Below are 16,935 nucleotides of genomic sequence, written 5' to 3' on the forward strand. Positions count from 1 at the left end.
GTCAGAGAGAGGACTAGAGCCCTATCCTAGGTGTCAACGAGAGGACTAGAGCCCCATCATAGGCGTTGGCGAGAGGACTAAAGCCCCATCGTAGGTGTTGGTGTTAGAACTAGAGCCCCATCGTAGGCGTCGGCAAGAGGACTAGTGCCATATCGTCTGTGTCGGTGAGAGGAATAGTGCCCCAAGGGCCAGATAAAGGCAAGCAATGGGCTGCATGAAGCCTCTGGACAGCTGGTTGTAGACCATCATTTTAGACAATTGTGCACTTCCAACCTTTTTGGAAGGCCCTTTTCTATTCCAGCATGACTATGTCCCAGGACACAAAGCCAACTCCATAAAGACATGGTTTGACCAGTTTGGTCACTCAACTCAATAAAGACATGGTTTGACCAGTTTGGTCACTCAAGTGGCACCCAACACCTTTGGGGATAAATTGGAACATTGAATGTAAGCTAGGTATTTTCATCCAACTTCAGTACCTGACCTCACAAATACTTTAAAACGGCACAAATTCCCACAAACACGACCTAAAATCTTGTGCAAAGCCTTCCCTGGAAAGAAGAAGCTGGTATAACAGCAAAGAGGCGCACCCCTGCAATAACTCCCATGATTTTGGAAAAGTATGTCTGACAAGCTCATAGGTGTTCATAAACGTTTGGCCATATAGTTTTTCAAAAGTGTGGGATTCCCTAAATCTCAACAACCATGGACCTTATCTAAATCACTTTTGGTCTTCAGTATAAAGAGAGCACCATCTGTAATTTCAAAAGTTTGGAAGTCCTTCCTCAAAGGTAGAGGACAGCGAATGATGGTGGGTAGGGCTAGATTGTTAATTCTGACAGCAGAGTAGGTAGACATGGTATAAAATGTTAGCTTTGCTGGATTAAAAAGGAAACGATGCTTCAAAAATTGATATCTAGGCAGAGTAGGTAGACATGGTATAAAATGTTAGCTTTGCTGGATTAAAAAGGAAAACGATACTTCAAAAATTGATATCTAGGCAGCTTATCTAGACAGCTTAAAGTAGATGTCTAGCCAAAACATTTTTTGGCTTTAAATAGGGTGGGAAATTGTAAGAATCTCTGTTGGTATTATTTGCTCCTAGAGTGAAATCTTCCCTGACTGTCCCAATGACAAACGTTTCACCAGATAGGAAGAGAGTAAATTTCCCAAAAGCAACACAGAGAGAACATGGGAAGGCTAGAAGCCCCGTCAAACGTTCTAACCCTTTCCCACCCCATCAACAACAGATCATCACTTTCATTTTGTCATAATGCAATGAAAACACAAAAAGGGTAGACTTTGGATCCTTGGCACATCAAGATCCAAATACTTTGAGGCATTATGATGGTGAAGGTGATTATTATGGTGAAGTGTACCCTACCTTGACGCAGGAGGTCCCATCTCGGGGTATGTTGGGGAACAGGGGCCAAGAGACAAGCAAGGCACAAGGAGTGTCACAAGCAAATGTAACAATGTTAGCTTCCTTGGATATAGGATTCGACTGTGTCCTTCCCTGTCCACTCTTGAGAGATTCTAAAACAATTAGCTTTTTTTTTTCCTTCTAAAATAATGTGTATGACGTCACAACATTCCATACAGAATTGTAATTTATCAAGAGGAAAGAAATATTTAGTCCTCCAAATATGTGAATTATCCTGTTGTTTTTCTGTCCAATATATACAATCTTTGCCTTCAGACGTAAGGCTCCATTCCAGTCATTCCATCCATCCATTATCGTGATTCAGGACAGATGCATGACCACCGTAACCCGTTTTGTACCCATTTGTCAGCTTAATTTTTGTTCTATATTGGAAGCTGTGGTCCATAATTCACTAACCTGTTTTTTTGTTTTCCCCTTACAACGTTGCTTTGGCTTGTATATTCACCTTGCATGTTCCCGTCATGCCACCACAACATGTAGGGGACTTCAGGAGACATGTCGGAGCCAAATTCCAGTCACTCTTCATGTAGATACTGTGTTGCCATCTTATGCAATATGGCCGCCAAGTGTTTAGAGTACAGCAGAATATTTTTATGAGACTGGGGTATCTGAGATTTCTCCTGTGGGCCCTACATGTCCCTTATCCCCACCTGGTAATTGAATAATCTTAAAATGCAGGGCATGGAACAATCTAAAACAGAAAGCATGGTCTAAGACTTAATAAAGACAAAAATAGGCAGCCGGCAACCCGAAATATCCAAGTGTATGAGTGTTTATTTTCTACAAGTAGATAACAGGATAAAACTTCCTATGCATTTTGGCCAATGGCTTTAGTCCTAGCCATTGGACGAAACATGTGTTTTATCCTGTTATCACCTTGTTGCAAATAAAGACTCATACACTTGGATGTTGTTGGTTGCCGGCTGCCTATTTTTTGTCTATAATTTATACTGGAGGACACCTGGAGCCTGAGCACCAATCTCTCAAACTCTCGATCAGCACTTATTGGGACTCCGGTGTGAGCGTTGATTTTTTATTTTTTTTTTCAATACAAGAAGACCTAATAAGGCCTTGGGTCGTGACCAAGCTACACAAAATCTGGCCAGTAAAGAATTCCGAGACTTTGGGAAAGCATTGACCTAATTTAAATTATAACTAAAGGCAAAACTTATGCCCCGTACACACGCGTCGAAAATTGGCAGGGAATTTTCGGCCAACGTCCGATCTGCCGATTTTCGGCTTGTTAGTACGATGCTTCCGACAACCAACTCCGACTTTTCGGCCGAAAAAAATCTGGTGTGCAGGCTATAAAATTTTTGTTGGCCGTCAACACAACGGCCGATTTTCGTGCAGTCAGTACAGATTTCGACAGGGAAAAATCTGATGAGCAAGTCTGGGCATACTCAGTGAAGAAAAAACACAAAGAAAACAAACCAACACATGACATCACTTCTGAAGTAGATTTTTGTTGGCCGAGAAAATTCGTGTGCAGTCTAGAGCACATTTCAACCAACAAAACACAACTCTGGACAAAAGACGGACGATCGGTCGGCCGATAATCGTTGCGTGTGTACGGGGCTTTAGACTTAATAAAGACAAAAATAGGCAGCCAGCAACCCGAAATATCCAAGTGTATGAGTCTTTAGTTTCCACAAGTAGATAACAGGATAAAACTTCCTATGCATTTTGGCCAATGGCTTTAGTCCTAGCCATTGGCAGAAACATGTGTTTTATCCTGTTATCACCTTGTTGCAAATAAAGACTCATACGCTTGGATGTTTTTGGTTTCCGGCTGCCTATTTTCGTCTATAATTTATACTGGAGGACACCTGGAGCCTGAGAACCAATCTCTCAAACTCTCGATCAGCACTTATTGGGACTCCGGTGTGAGCGTTTCTTTTTTTCAATACAAGAAGACCTAATAAGGTCTTGTGTCGTGACCAAGCTGCAATCTGGCCAGTAAAGAATCCCGAAGTTTTGGAAAAGCATTGACCTCATTTAAAATATAACTAAAGGCAAATTTTTTTTTTTTTTTTCATTTTGGATAGAATGGAGATGGATTAGAACACCTGTCCATTTTTTTCTGCTGTCTATACCCCCGTTAGAGAGATTCATCCTCTCTACTTATCCTGTTTACCATTATCATTGAAAGAAAATTTTGGGTTGTCCCCAGAAAAGTAAGAGAGGAAATCTTCCAATGGGGAACACTAGTTTTGGTGACCTGAGGGTCCCCAAGAGGTTCCCATATTTTACAGGGATTTCCTCTCACTTCCTGCCTGGTTATGGAACAGGAAGTGAAGGTAGATCTCCCCAATTGGACAAAGACGACAAAAATAAACCTTACAAGGGTTATAACCCTCCCTTACTCTATTCAAAATGGAAAAAAAAAGTTTTATAGTTCTACTTTAAATGCTCAAGGGGGTCTTCTAATGACTCTTTCTTCCAGCCAAATTGACCAGACTGCTCTTCGGTTGGAGAGCAGATACTGTTGCATAATACATTTCCTTGGCAGTTGTACAGCAATCTGAGCATTCATAGAAGAACGTTCATGGAGCATGCATAGGACACTGGTAAAAAAAAAAATAATAATAATTTGCAAAAGCTGTGTCCTCATTTGATAGCCAAAACATGAGCTTGAGTCACGAGAAGGCGTAATCCAACGCGCATTGAAGAAAACAAATATATGTTGCATAAAAAAGATAAATAAAATTATTTGAGGGTGTGATTAGGTATGGTAGCATGGTACCGTAGTTGGTTAGTCTTAAGGTGCTGACCAATCCAAGTTTTGTTGTCAAAGCATTAGTAGTCATGTCTAGCCTTGCAAAATTAGTGATGCCAATTGAGCTTCAAAATCCATGCCCTACATTTTGAAAGCCAATTATTAATTTTTTATTTTTTTTTTTGCATTCTGAACTTGTCCAGCATGGCTTGTTAACAGTCACAAATAGTTTTTGGTGAAATCTGTGGCTTAGATACATGTTGACAATATGTAGGGTCACTTAGCTAAGGTCACATTGGCTCGAGTTTTTCTCCTCATCTGATCCCTGTTGTGTTCTCATAACCTTCCAGATGCACCAATGGTCTTCTCCCAACCCAAGAACGCTACTCCTTCACAGTAAGTGTTTTCATGCTCATACCGTCACTTCCTGTCTGTTCATTTCATGCAGTCTGTCCCGTAGCTTTTTAACATGATTTGTCTTGGCTACACGTCTTTGGCTTTTAACCACCAATCGGCTCAAGGGCTCAAAGGTCCCGGCTTGAGGTAGACGTGTTGTGGTTGCTTATGGCCTCTGTACAATTTCATGTCCTCATAGTCATACATTTTTTGCCATGATCACACAGATTTGAAAATTGATTTATGGTAGGAATACGGTGATTTGGAAAACCATGGTTTTGAAGAATTTCAAACCCTTACGCTACATTCCTTGCTGAAAAGAGGTCACATCAAGTTATCTCTTTAGGTGGTTGGCCATGGAAGAGAGTTGTGCTACAAGACCGTTCTGTTCTAGCCAATACTTTTCATTAAATTTTCCTTGCAAATTATGAAGAAAATGTGAAAACATGTGACTTATGTCACAACCTAAATTATTTAGTCATTTAGCTTAAGTTCATATTTGTAACATTATCTGTTTCTGACATCTAGAGTTGCAGGATTCATCAGGATTTAACAAAATTTTGTTCTACTGTTTTTAAACAATTTTTGCTACTTCTAAATGTTTACATGGCTTTTTTTTTTCCTCCTTTCTCAGAAATTCTAATGGTTCTAGCAGCCCCGACAGTCTCTTGAGGCTCAAGCTTCACGTATCTCCGTATGAAAGCTTCCGGAAGTCTCTGCACTTGGGAGAGAGGACGGTGAACAACCTAGGCATCAGCCATGGAAGTAGCACAAGCGGCAAGTACACCATTTACGAGAGCCATATTGGAGATTGCATGCCGTTGGAGCGCATAAGTCGGGGGCCTGATGGACGTTTCGTGGTGGAGACGGAGACACGGCCAAAGAGGAGCAACATCAGAGGCTTTCCGTATGTGACTGAGACAGACCTCTATCCAGAATTCAATGCCAGGGACTCGTCGGATCTCAGCCAGTGTTCACAGGCCAAAACATACTTGCAGGTTTGTCCGTTACCAGAAAGACCTTCAGAGTCCTGGCGAGATGAAGTAAAGTTGAGACCAAAGGCCACTGGCCAGGCCCGTAAGGAAGCAAGAGATTCTGGGTATCGCCAAGGGAGGTATTTTGGATGTAGCAGTAGTCCGTTGGAAGAAGCCAAACCCTTCCGGATATCGGACATTAGTCCCGTCACATCTTCTGTCCCTCTGCCATACAGCCAGGTGGAGGAGGCACGCTGTAGCGATTCAGCTCAAATAGATGGAGATTTCGAAAGAACTATTTCAACTCTTCGGGAATCCGAACATGACTGTTTTTCTTCCTTGAGCACAGTAGTTAGAGCACCTTCGTTACTCTTACAGAAACCTCTTGGACTTAGTGACCAAGGAAGCCAACTTAGGCATAGCCTTTCCACTCAAAGTGGCATCCTCCAGTATCTTAGTCTACCGTTCTTTAAAGAGATGAGCGTAGATGGAGACTGGCCAGTGGAGGACGAGTCCCAAACAAGGACATCAGAGCCCAGCTCTTCGGAGGGTGAGGAAAAGGAGAGTCCAAACAACAACCATCTGGACGACCGGACATTAATGAGCGTTGACGGAACTAGCGGGAGTCGTAAAGAAGAGTCCCCATGCGCTCCTCAAAAACTGTTGGCTCTTGAGTATGTAAACTGTAACCAAGAGCAGTCTGTGCCTGTCAAAACCTTTCTAAAACCCCCCGAGCCCAGCCTGGGACCTGCAAAAGCTGTCCTGCCTGGAAGTCTACTGTGGTCCCAACCTCCGGAGAACGCTGAGCGTTTTAAAGCTGGGCAGAGAGCACATTGGGGTCATGGACACATCCCCATGGACCACAGATTAGAACAGCATATTCCACCTCATTATCATTATCCCCTAAAGGAACAGCCACTCTCAGTTTTCACTGACTTTCTGGCCTTGGAAAAGCAGAGGCCGCCACTAGACAAATCTCTTTTTCTGCATGGCTCCGAGAAGGTGATGCGGAGCAGTCTCACCAGTCAGAGCAGTGGCAGAGGGAGTGTCTCATTTCTCAGGCCCCCTTCATTGGCTCAGTCTGTGGGGGGCAGCTACCTCAATTCACCGTTGGGTGAAACATCTAGCTGGTACAGCGGAGGGGGGTCCCAGGGCTCCAGTGCGGAGGACTATCGGCACAGAAAGGACTCCTTGTTGGCCACTATAAGCAATAGGTGGGTTACCATCATAAACACACAATTAAAATGTCTACAAAGTCTATTTAAAAAAATGTTCTTATAGTATCTAAAGCTAAAACCTTTTTATTTTTTGGTTTGGACCAAACAGGCAGAGGTTGTAAACCTTCATGGGTTTTTCTTGATTGTTTAGAGTTGGAGCTCACACTGGACTGACTCGATCAGTTACTGGCCGTGGGTGGGCGATGACGTGAGCAGATAGGAAGAATTGCCTTCCAATGATTTGTGTCCAACGTGAGAGAAAGTGGTGGTAGACAGTTATGGGACAAGGTCATCTAGTGCCCAGGGTGAGGATGCCAAACAGCGACCCCCCCTCAAAATGAGTATTATGTGTTGGCAAAAATCCCCTCCCTCCCCTCCAAAAAATGTGAGCACCAATTTTCACACTTAGACCCTAAGCACAAATTTCCTTTGCAAGCCAAAATTCCCCCTCTTCCTGTACAAATCCTCCCTCCCAGGTCAAATTCCCTCTGAGCATAAATCCTCCAAATTCCCCTCTCCCAACAACCCCCCCCCCCCCCCAGATCGCCCAGATAATAGCTCTACACCCCCTCCCTTCCACCTGATTTTACCCTCATAGCACGAATACAACACTCATTCCTACAACCACAAAATCCACCCCCACCCAAAATCCCCCTTCCTAACACAAAACACCCCCATAAATCCTCTTCCCTCCTCCAAATCCCCCTCTCCCAACACCCCCCCCCCCCCCCAGATCTACCAGCTTCTAGCTCTACTCCCCCTCCCTTCCACCTGATTTTACCCTCATAGCACGAATACAACACTCATTCCTACAACCACAAAATCCACCCCCACCCAAAATCCCCCTTCCTAACACAAAACACCCCCATAAATCCTCTTCCCTCCTCCAAATCCCCCTCTCCCAACACCCCCCCCCCCCAGATCTACCAGCTTCTAGCTCTACCTCACCCTCCCTCCCACCCAATTTTACCCTCATAGCACGAATACCACACTCATTCCTACAACCACAAATCCACCCCCACCCAAAATCCCCCTTCCTAACACAAACACCCCCCATAAATCCTCTTCCCTCCTCCAAATTCCCCTCTCCCAACAACCCCCCCAGATTTCCCAGCTTCTAGCTCTACTCCCCCTCCCTCCCACCCGATTTTACCCTCATAGCACGAATACCACACTCATTCCTACAACCACAAATCCACCCCCACCCAAAATCCCCCTTCCTAACACAAAACACCCCCATAAATCCTCTTCCCTCCTCCAAATCCCCCTCTCCCAACACCCCCCCCCCCCCCCAGATCTACCAGCTTCTAGCTCTACCTCCCCCTCCCTTCCACCCAATTTTACCATCATAGCACGAATACCACACTCATTCCTACAACCACAAATCCACCCCCACCCAAATTCCCCCTTCCTAATACAAACACCCCCCATAAATCCTCTTCCCTCCTCCAAATTCCCCTCTCCCAACAACCCCCCCAGATTTCCCAGCTTCTAGCTCTACTCCCCCTCCCTCCCACCTGATTTTACCCTCATAGCACGAATATCACACTCATTCCTACAACCACAAATCCATCCCCACCCAAAATCCCCCTTCCTAACACAAACACCACCCATAAATCCTCTTCCCTCCTCCAAATTCCCCTCTCCCAACAACCCCCCCAGATTTCCCAGCTTCTAGCTCTACTCCCCCTCCCTCCCACCCGATTTTACCCTCATAGCACGAATACCACACTCATTCCTACAACCACAAATCCACCCCCACCCAAAATCCCCCTTCCTAACACAAACACCCCCCTCCAAATCATCCCTTTTAGCAAAATCCCCACTGCGCCCAGGACAGCTGCCCTTCCTCCCCACCCCTTATCCCGGCCTTGGCAGTGAGCCCTATTGGGGCCTGGGCTGCTGCCTCTGGGTATTGTCTTAAGGTAGTTTCCGGACATAGACTTGGAAGCCAAGTAGAAAATAACACCCAGTATCCAGTAATTGCAGAAATACAGGAGATTGCAGATCTCAGGGGCTAGCATACGCTTGGAGGAACCAGAGGTGATCCAGACCAAGCAGTGTTTGGGTAAACTAAGGACTTTTGGAGGACTCTTCAGCCAATGCTTATCTAATGTCTGAGCAGCTCAGAGTTGCCCAGAGGTCATAATAGCTGCTTATAGGAGATTGCAGATCTCAGGGGCTAGCATACGCTTGGAGGAGCCAAAGGTGGTCCAGAACTAGCATATGCTTGGAGCTAGCATAGGCTAGCATACCTCTGGCTCCTCCAAGCGTATGCCAGCCCCTGAGATTGCAGATCTCGGGGGCTAGCATACGCTTGGAGGAGCCAAAGATGATCCAGAACATGCATACGCTTGGAGCTAGCATAGGCTGGCAGATCTCAGGGGCTAGGATCACCTCTGGCTCCTCCAAGCTTATGCTAGCCCCTGAGATTGCAGATCTTGGGGGCTAGCATACGCTTGGAGGAGCCAGAGGTGATCCAGACCAAGCAGTGTTTGGGTAAACTAAGGTCTTTTGGACGACCCTTCAGCCAATGCTTATCTAATGTCTAAGCAGCTCAGAGTTGTCCAGAGGTCAACATGGAGTCCGCTAACGCTCAAACCGCAGCTTGTAAATACATATTTATTTTGTGGCCAAGTACTTTCCAGATCTGAGTGAGTCTGGGAAGATGCCACGTGTTTTCCAGGATTTCTAGATGGTTACGTAGATTTACAAACCCACTAAACTGAATCTGTTGACTTAGAAGAAAGAACTTTAGAAGTATTTGGATACATATGTAAATGAGATGCAAATCTGTGTGTTTTTAAACCTTATTCCTGTGTATAGTTTATATATTGACATTGGAACAACCGTATTGGCTTGTTAGACCAAGACTGGAAGTAAAGCACACGTTGGGATCGGTGTGCCCAACATATTGTGAACGTATAAAGACTATCCTTAAAGTGCATGCAAATGCTAACAATGAACTTCTCTTATTTTCTCCCCTTTTTTGGTTTTATAATAAATTTCAATTGTATCTTTAAATTTGTGTGATTAGTGCAAACAAAAATCTGCTAATCCTGCCACAAATCCAGTGAGAGTGTAACTCCCATTGCACTCTGCCTGAGCATGCTGTAAAGTACCACAGGCCCAAGAGAGCACCCTGCATTGTATGAATGCAGGCCGTGATATTGAGCAATACTGCCGTTTGTTATGAAGAACAACTAGGTTCAGGGCTGATGTTAGAAATAACGGGGCCCTGTACAGCCTACCTGGCAGGGTCCCCCCCCCCCCCTCCAAATTAATCAGGACAATATTTTCACTAAAAATACACTAAAATCATTATAAGCAGACACAAACAACAGAGAACCTGTGTGAATTAGCCCTTTTTAATTGCTTTTTACATTTGTTTAAAAAAATATATATATATATATATATATATGATTTGTTTTTTTTATTTAAAAATATATTTTTTTAATATTTTTATTTTACAATTTTTATAAATGTATATAAATATATATATATATATATGATTTGTTTTTTTATTTAAAAATATATTTGTTTAATATTTTTATTTTACAATTTTTTTAAATGTATATAAATATATATATATATATATATATATATATATATATATATATATATATATATATATATATATATATATATATATAATTTTTTTTTTTAATATTTTTTTAATATTATTTTACAATTTTTTTAAATTCAATATTACAATGTTTAATTATTATTTTTTACAATTTGTTATTTTTTCTTTTTTTACAGGACAGGGAAGCCTGCTGGGGGGGGGGAGGGGGGAGTCAGAAGCAGGCAGGGGGGGGGGAGGGGGGAGTCAGAAGCAGGCAGAACAGGCAGGGGGGAACAGTGTCGGAGAAGCAATTACTAGAACGATGCCCTGTGTGTCTGTGTCTCCCCCTGCAGCAGCTGGCAGGAGGGGAAGAAACTGGCTCTCAGCTTCTGCCGAGAGCAGCACAGGGCTTCCCTCTGTAATTGCCCCCCCCCCTGCCCGACCGCACTGATTTCCCTGTGCTGTTGTGGCCCTCCCCCTGTGTGTCCAGGCCCCCTACAGGAGGGACTGGTGGTCCCCCCCTATCAGCGGAAGCCTGCAGTGCTGCAGGGAGGAGGGGGCGCAGTGAAAGGGGGGCACATAGGAAGTGTGGGGGGTTGATCAGAAGCAAGCAGAACAGGGAGGGGGGATCGGTGTCGGAAAAGCAATTACAAGAACGATGCCCTGTGTCTGTGTCTCTCCCTGCAGCAGCTGAAAGCTGGCAGGAGGGGAAGGAACTGGCTTTCAGCTGCTGCAGAGAGTAGCACAGGGCTTCCTTCTGTCATTGCTCCTCCGCCCAACCACCCTGATTCCCTGTGCTGTTGGGGCCCCCCCTGTGTGCCTGCCCCCCCCCCCCCCTATCAGCAGCCCTGACTAGGTTTATCCACACTTCAATCTAAACTGTCCCCTCAGTGAAAACAATGCACTGCACATGTGGCCATTATCATTGTAGTTGTTGGGTTGAGGCTCCCTCTACTGGCTGAGGCTTAATGATTGCATTTAGAGCTCCCTCTACTGGCTAATCTAAAAAGTACAACATAACAAAAATAAGAAAGCGGTTGGGGGAGCAAGGGAAGGGTAAATGTTGACTAGGTCGTGACAAGAGGTGGGCAAGAGGGGGCAGCTGCCACTGGGACATTCGTTAGGGGGGCACCTCCTCACAGTATGCTATAGATCTGTGGCTTGAAACCAGTGGGCCGTGGGCTTCAGGTCTGTGCTGCTGTCATGCAGTGCTCCCACATGCCCACTCCCCCCCCCCCCCCCCCCATCCAACCTCAGTTGGCACAAAAAACACACCACACATGTGCGACTACCTTCTAGCTATTATAAAGCAAGTGATTGGCTACACATGTGCAGTGCAAACCATAGGAGGCCAGTGCAAGGGAGGCAGAGAATGGGTGCAGGACGGTACACCCACTCTACAGAGTGCTGGGCAAACCTGTTTGGGTACTGGGTGGGATTAATGTAAACCTGTTGCTTTGCCCTTTGAGGGTACAGCACAGGTTCTCTTTACGCAAGTTGTCCTTACCTGGTAGGAATATTGTAGGTTTCCTGTAAATAAATGTGATCACCATGTATTGATCCTAATATTCTTCCTTTCCGCAAGAAGGAATACATCCGTGGACGAGAATTACGAATGGGACTCAGAGTTCACCCTGGAAGCGGACCTCATGGATGCCCTTCAGGACTACCGCAGCGGTAATGGCGGCCGGCCCATCTCCACCGTTGCTCCGGGCGAAGTGGAAAGACAAAGTGAGTTGGTGTTTTTTTTAGGCATTTTTCCTGCAACACAATCAGAGAGCAGATGTTAAAACCGGAACCTTGTAGCCTTCTTGCAACGTTTTAGATTAGTCCAATGAGTTGGCCCACCCTTTGCAGCTATAACAGCTTCAACTCTTCTGGGAAGGCTGTCCACAAGGTTTAGGAGTGTGTCTATGCTCGCAGTCTCTGCACCAATTCATCCCAAAGGTGTTCTGTCAGGTTGAGGTCAGGACTCTGTGCAGGCCAGTCAGCTTCCTCCACCCCAAACTCACTCATCCATGCCTTTATGGACCTTGCTTTGTGCACTGGTCCAAACCATTTGGTGGAGGGGGGGATTATGGTGTGGGCTTGGCCCCTTAGTTCCAGTGAAGGGAACTCTTAAGGTGTCAGCATACCAAGACAGTTCCTCCACCCCAAACTCGTTCATCCATGTCTTTATGGACCTTGCTTTGTGCATTGGTCCAAATCATTTGGTGGAGGGGGGATTATGGTGTGGGGTTGTTTTTCAAGGGTTGGGCTTGGCCCCTTAGTTCCAGTGAAGGGAACTCTTAAGGTGTCAGCATACCAAGACAGTTCCTCCACCCCAAATTCGCCCATCCATGTCTTTATGGACCTTGCTTTGTGCACTGGTGTGCAGTCATGTTGGACCAGGAAGGGGCCATCCCCAAAATGTAACCACAAAGTTGGGAGCATGAATATGTCCAAAATCTCTTGGTATGCTGACGCCTTGAGAATTCCATCTTTATTCAGTTTTTACACTCACATGAACTTTAATGGCCTCCCAGTCTTAGTCCGTAGGGTTCAATATTGAGTTGGCCCACCCTTTACAGCTATAACAGCTTCAACTCTTCTGGGAAGGCCGTCCACAAGGTTTAGGAGTGTGTCTAGGCTCGCGGTCTCTGCTCTAATTCATCCCAAAGGTGTTCTATCAGGCCAATCAAGTTCCTCCACCCCAAACTCGTTCATCCATGTCTTTATGGACCTTGCTTTGTGCACTGGTCCAAACCATTTGGTGGAAGGGGGGGGGGGGGATTATGGTGTGAGGTTGTTTTTCAGGGGTTGGGCTTGGCCCCTTAGTTCCAGTGAAGGGAACTCTTAAGGCGTCAGAATACCAAAACAGTTCCTCCACCCCAAACTCGTTCATCCATGTCTTTATGGACCTTGCTTTGTGCATGGGTCCAAACCATTTGGTGGAGGGGGGATTATGGTGTGGGGTTGGGCTTGGCCCCTTAGTTCTAGTGAAGGGAACTCTTAAGGTGTTAGCATACCAAGACAGTTCCTCCACCCCAAACTCGCTCATCCATGTCTTTGTGGACCTTGCTTTGTGCACTGGTCCAAATCATTTGGTGGAGGGGGGGGGGGATTATGGTGTGGAGTTGTGTTTCAGGGGTTGGGCTTGGCCCCTTAGTTCCAGTGAAGTGAACCCTTAAGGTGTCAGCATACAATCTTCTTTCATAACATTTAACACATAATGCAGCCATACCTCATTGGGTTCATCCCAAAGGTGTTCTATCGGGTTGAGGTCAGGACTCTGTGTAGGCCAGTCAAGTTCTTCCACCCCAAAATCGCTCATCCATGTCTTTATGGACCTTGCTTTGTGCACTGGTCCCAATCATTTTGTGGAGGGGGGATTATGGTGTGGGAATGTTTTTCCGGGGTTGGGCTTGGCCTCTTAGTTCCAGTGAAGGGAACTCTTAAGGTGTCAGCATACCAAGACAGTTCCTCAACCCCAAATTCGCTCATCCGTGTCTTTATGGACCTTGCTTTGTGCACTGGTGTGCAGTCATGTTGGAACAGGAAGGGGCCATCCCCAAAATGTAACCACAAAGTTGGGAGCATGAAATTGTCCAAAATCTCTTGGTATGCTGACGCCTTGAGAATTCCATCTTTATTCAGTTTTTACACTCACATGAACTTTAATGACATCCCAGTCTTAGTCCGTAGGGTTCAATATTGAGTTGGCCTACCCTTTACAGCTATAACAGCTTCAACTCTTCTGGGAAGGCTGTCCACAAGGTTTAGGAGTGTGTCTAGGCTCGCGGTCTCTGCTCTAATTCATCCCAAAGGTGTTCTATCGGGTTGAGGTCAGGCCAGTCAAGTTCCTCCACCCCAAACTCGTTCATCCATGTCTTTATGAACCTTGCCTTGTGCAGTGGTCCAAACCATTTGGTGGAGGGGGGATTATGATGTGAGGTTGTTTTTCAGGGGTTGGGCTTGGCCCCTTAGTTCCAGTGAAGGGAACTTTTAAGGAGTCAGCATACCAAGACAGTTCCTCCACCCCAAACTCGCCCATCCATGTCTTTATGGACCTTGCTTTGTGCAGTGGCCAAATTATTTGGTGGAGGGGGGGATTATGGTGTGGGGTTGTTTTTCAGGGGTTGGGCTTGGCCCCTTAGTTCCAGTGAAGGGAACTCTTAAGGCGTCAGAATACCAAAACAGTTCCTCCACCCCAAACTCGTTCATCCATGTCTTTATGGACCTTGCTTTGTGCATGGGTCCAAACCATTTGGTGGAGGGGGGATTATGGTGTGGGGTTGGGCTTGGCCCCTTAGTTCTAGTGAAGGGAACTCTTAAGGTGTTAGCATACCAAGACAGTTCCTCCACCCCAAACTCGCTCATCCATGTCTTTGTGGACCTTGCTTTGTGCACTGGTCCAAATCATTTGGTGGAGGGGGGGGGGGGGATTATGGTGTGGAGTTGTGTTTCAGGGGTTGGGCTTGGCCCCTTAGTTCCAGTGAAGTGAACCCTTAAGGTGTCAGCATACAATCTTCTTTCATAACATTTAACACATAATGCAGCCATACCTCATTGGGTTCATCCCAAAGGTGTTCTATCGGGTTGAGGTCAGGACTCTGTGTAGGCCAGTCAAGTTCTTCCACCCCAAAATCGCTCATCCATGTCTTTATGGACCTTGCTTTGTGCACTGGTCCCAATCATTTGGTGGAGGGGGGATTATGGTGTGGGAATGTTTTTCCGGGGTTGGGCTTGGCCTCTTAGTTCCAGTGAAGGGAACTCTTAAGGTGTCAGCATACCAAGACAGTTCCTCAACCCCAAATTCGCTCATCCGTGTCTTTATGGACCTTGCTTTGTGCACTGGTGTGCAGTCATGTTGGAACAGGAAGGGGCCATCCCCAAAATGTAACCACAAAGTTGGGAGCATGAAATTGTCCAAAATCTCTTGGTATGCTGACGCCTTGAGAATTCCATCTTTATTCAGTTTTTACACTCACATGAACTTTAATGACATCCCAGTCTTAGTCCGTAGGGTTCAATATTGAGTTGGCCTACCCTTTACAGCTATAACAGCTTCAACTCTTCTGGGAAGGCTGTCCACAAGGTTTAGGAGTGTGTCTAGGCTCGCGGTCTCTGCTCTAATTCATCCCAAAGGTGTTCTATCGGGTTGAGGTCAGGCCAGTCAAGTTCCTCCACCCCAAACTCGTTCATCCATGTCTTTATGAACCTTGCCTTGTGCAGTGGTCCAAACCATTTGGTGGAGGGGGGATTATGATGTGAGGTTGTTTTTCAGGGGTTGGGCTTGGCCCCTTAGTTCCAGTGAAGGGAACTCTTAAGGAGTCAGCATACCAAGACAGTTCCTCCACCCCAAACTCGCTCATCCATGTCTTTATGGACCTTGCTTTGTGCACTGGTGCGCAGTCATGTTAGAACAGGATTTCTTTGATTAAAAAATATACAACAAAGAGAACAAAAAAAAAAAAAAAAAAAAAAAATCCACCCTAATATTTCTGTTCCCTACTCAAAAAAAAAAAAAAAAAAAAGGCACACATATGTGGCATCCTCATGCAAATCAGGAGTAGGGGAACTTATCTTGTTTTGTTTTTTGATATTGGGCCATGCAAATGGTGAAAAATGTACAGCTAATTTTAATATTTTTTATTATGTTTTTATTCAGTTTTTCTTTGATTAAAAAAATACAACAAAGAAAACCAAAAAAAAAAAAAAAAAAACTAAAAAATCCACCGTAATATTTCTGGGCCCTACTCAAAAAAAAAAATAAAATAAAAAAGGCACACATATGTGGCATCCTCATGTAAGTCAGGAGTAGAACTTATTTTGTTTTTTTTTTTGGTGGTGGGCCATGGTAATAGTGAGAAATGTACAGCAATATTTATTTTTATTTTAAATATTATTATTATTCTATTTTCATTTGATCAAAAAAAAATGCTCTGACATGTCTCTTTTCTTTTCCTTGGTTTTTGTAATATTTAAAATAAGAAAATATAAAAACTAAAAAAAGAAAAAAAAAAAACTACAGTAGATATGAACATTTGGCCTAGCATGCTATGTAGCACACCCAAGTAGTTACAATGATATGTACAGTTTTAGTAACGCATGCCAAAGTTGCAATGCTGCGTTCAGGCGTGAAGGTTTATTTTTTACCTCCATTATTAAAGGATCAAAAGAAGATTTTTTTTAACAAATGTTATTTTTTTAGCCCTGACCATTAAAAAAAAAAAAAAAAAGGCACACATATATGTGGCATCCTCATGTAAGTCAGGAGTAGAACTTATTTTATTTTGTTTTTTGGTGGTGGGCCATGGAATGGAAATTGTGACATGAACAGCTATAGTTTAATATTTTTTATTATGTTTTTATTCAGTTTTTCTTTGATTAAAAAATATACAACAAAGAGAACAAAAAAAAAAAAAAATCCACCCTAATATATGGCATCCTCATGCAAGTCAGGAGTAGAACTTATTTTGTTTTTGTTTTTTTGGTGGTGGGCCATGGTAATGGTGAGAAATGTACGGCAATATTTCTTTTTATTTTAAATTATTATTATTATTCTATTTTCCTTTGATCAAAAAAAAAAAATGCTCTGACATGTCATGATATGTCAGAATCTCTTTTATTTTCCTTGG

General features: G+C 44.3%; 1 protein-coding gene across 1 annotated transcript in view; it reads left to right on the top strand.

The window, feature by feature from the left end:
• IGSF9 (immunoglobulin superfamily member 9) overlaps positions 1 to 16,935 on the top strand; it is a 148,872-nt gene that overhangs the window by 117,567 nt on the left and 14,370 nt on the right. Inside the window, exons 18-20 of the mRNA XM_082275661.1 lie at positions 4,514 to 4,559; positions 5,194 to 6,747; positions 11,904 to 12,046. Coding sequence (XP_082131787.1) covers positions 4,514 to 4,559; positions 5,194 to 6,747; positions 11,904 to 12,046 — 1,743 coding nt within the window. The remainder of the gene's footprint in view (positions 1 to 4,513; positions 4,560 to 5,193; positions 6,748 to 11,903; positions 12,047 to 16,935) is intronic.

Source organism: Pelophylax lessonae (genome assembly GCF_965119305.1).
Source record: "Pelophylax lessonae genome assembly, chromosome: 13".
In the NCBI taxonomy this organism is placed as follows: domain Eukaryota; kingdom Metazoa; phylum Chordata; class Amphibia; order Anura; family Ranidae; genus Pelophylax; species Pelophylax lessonae.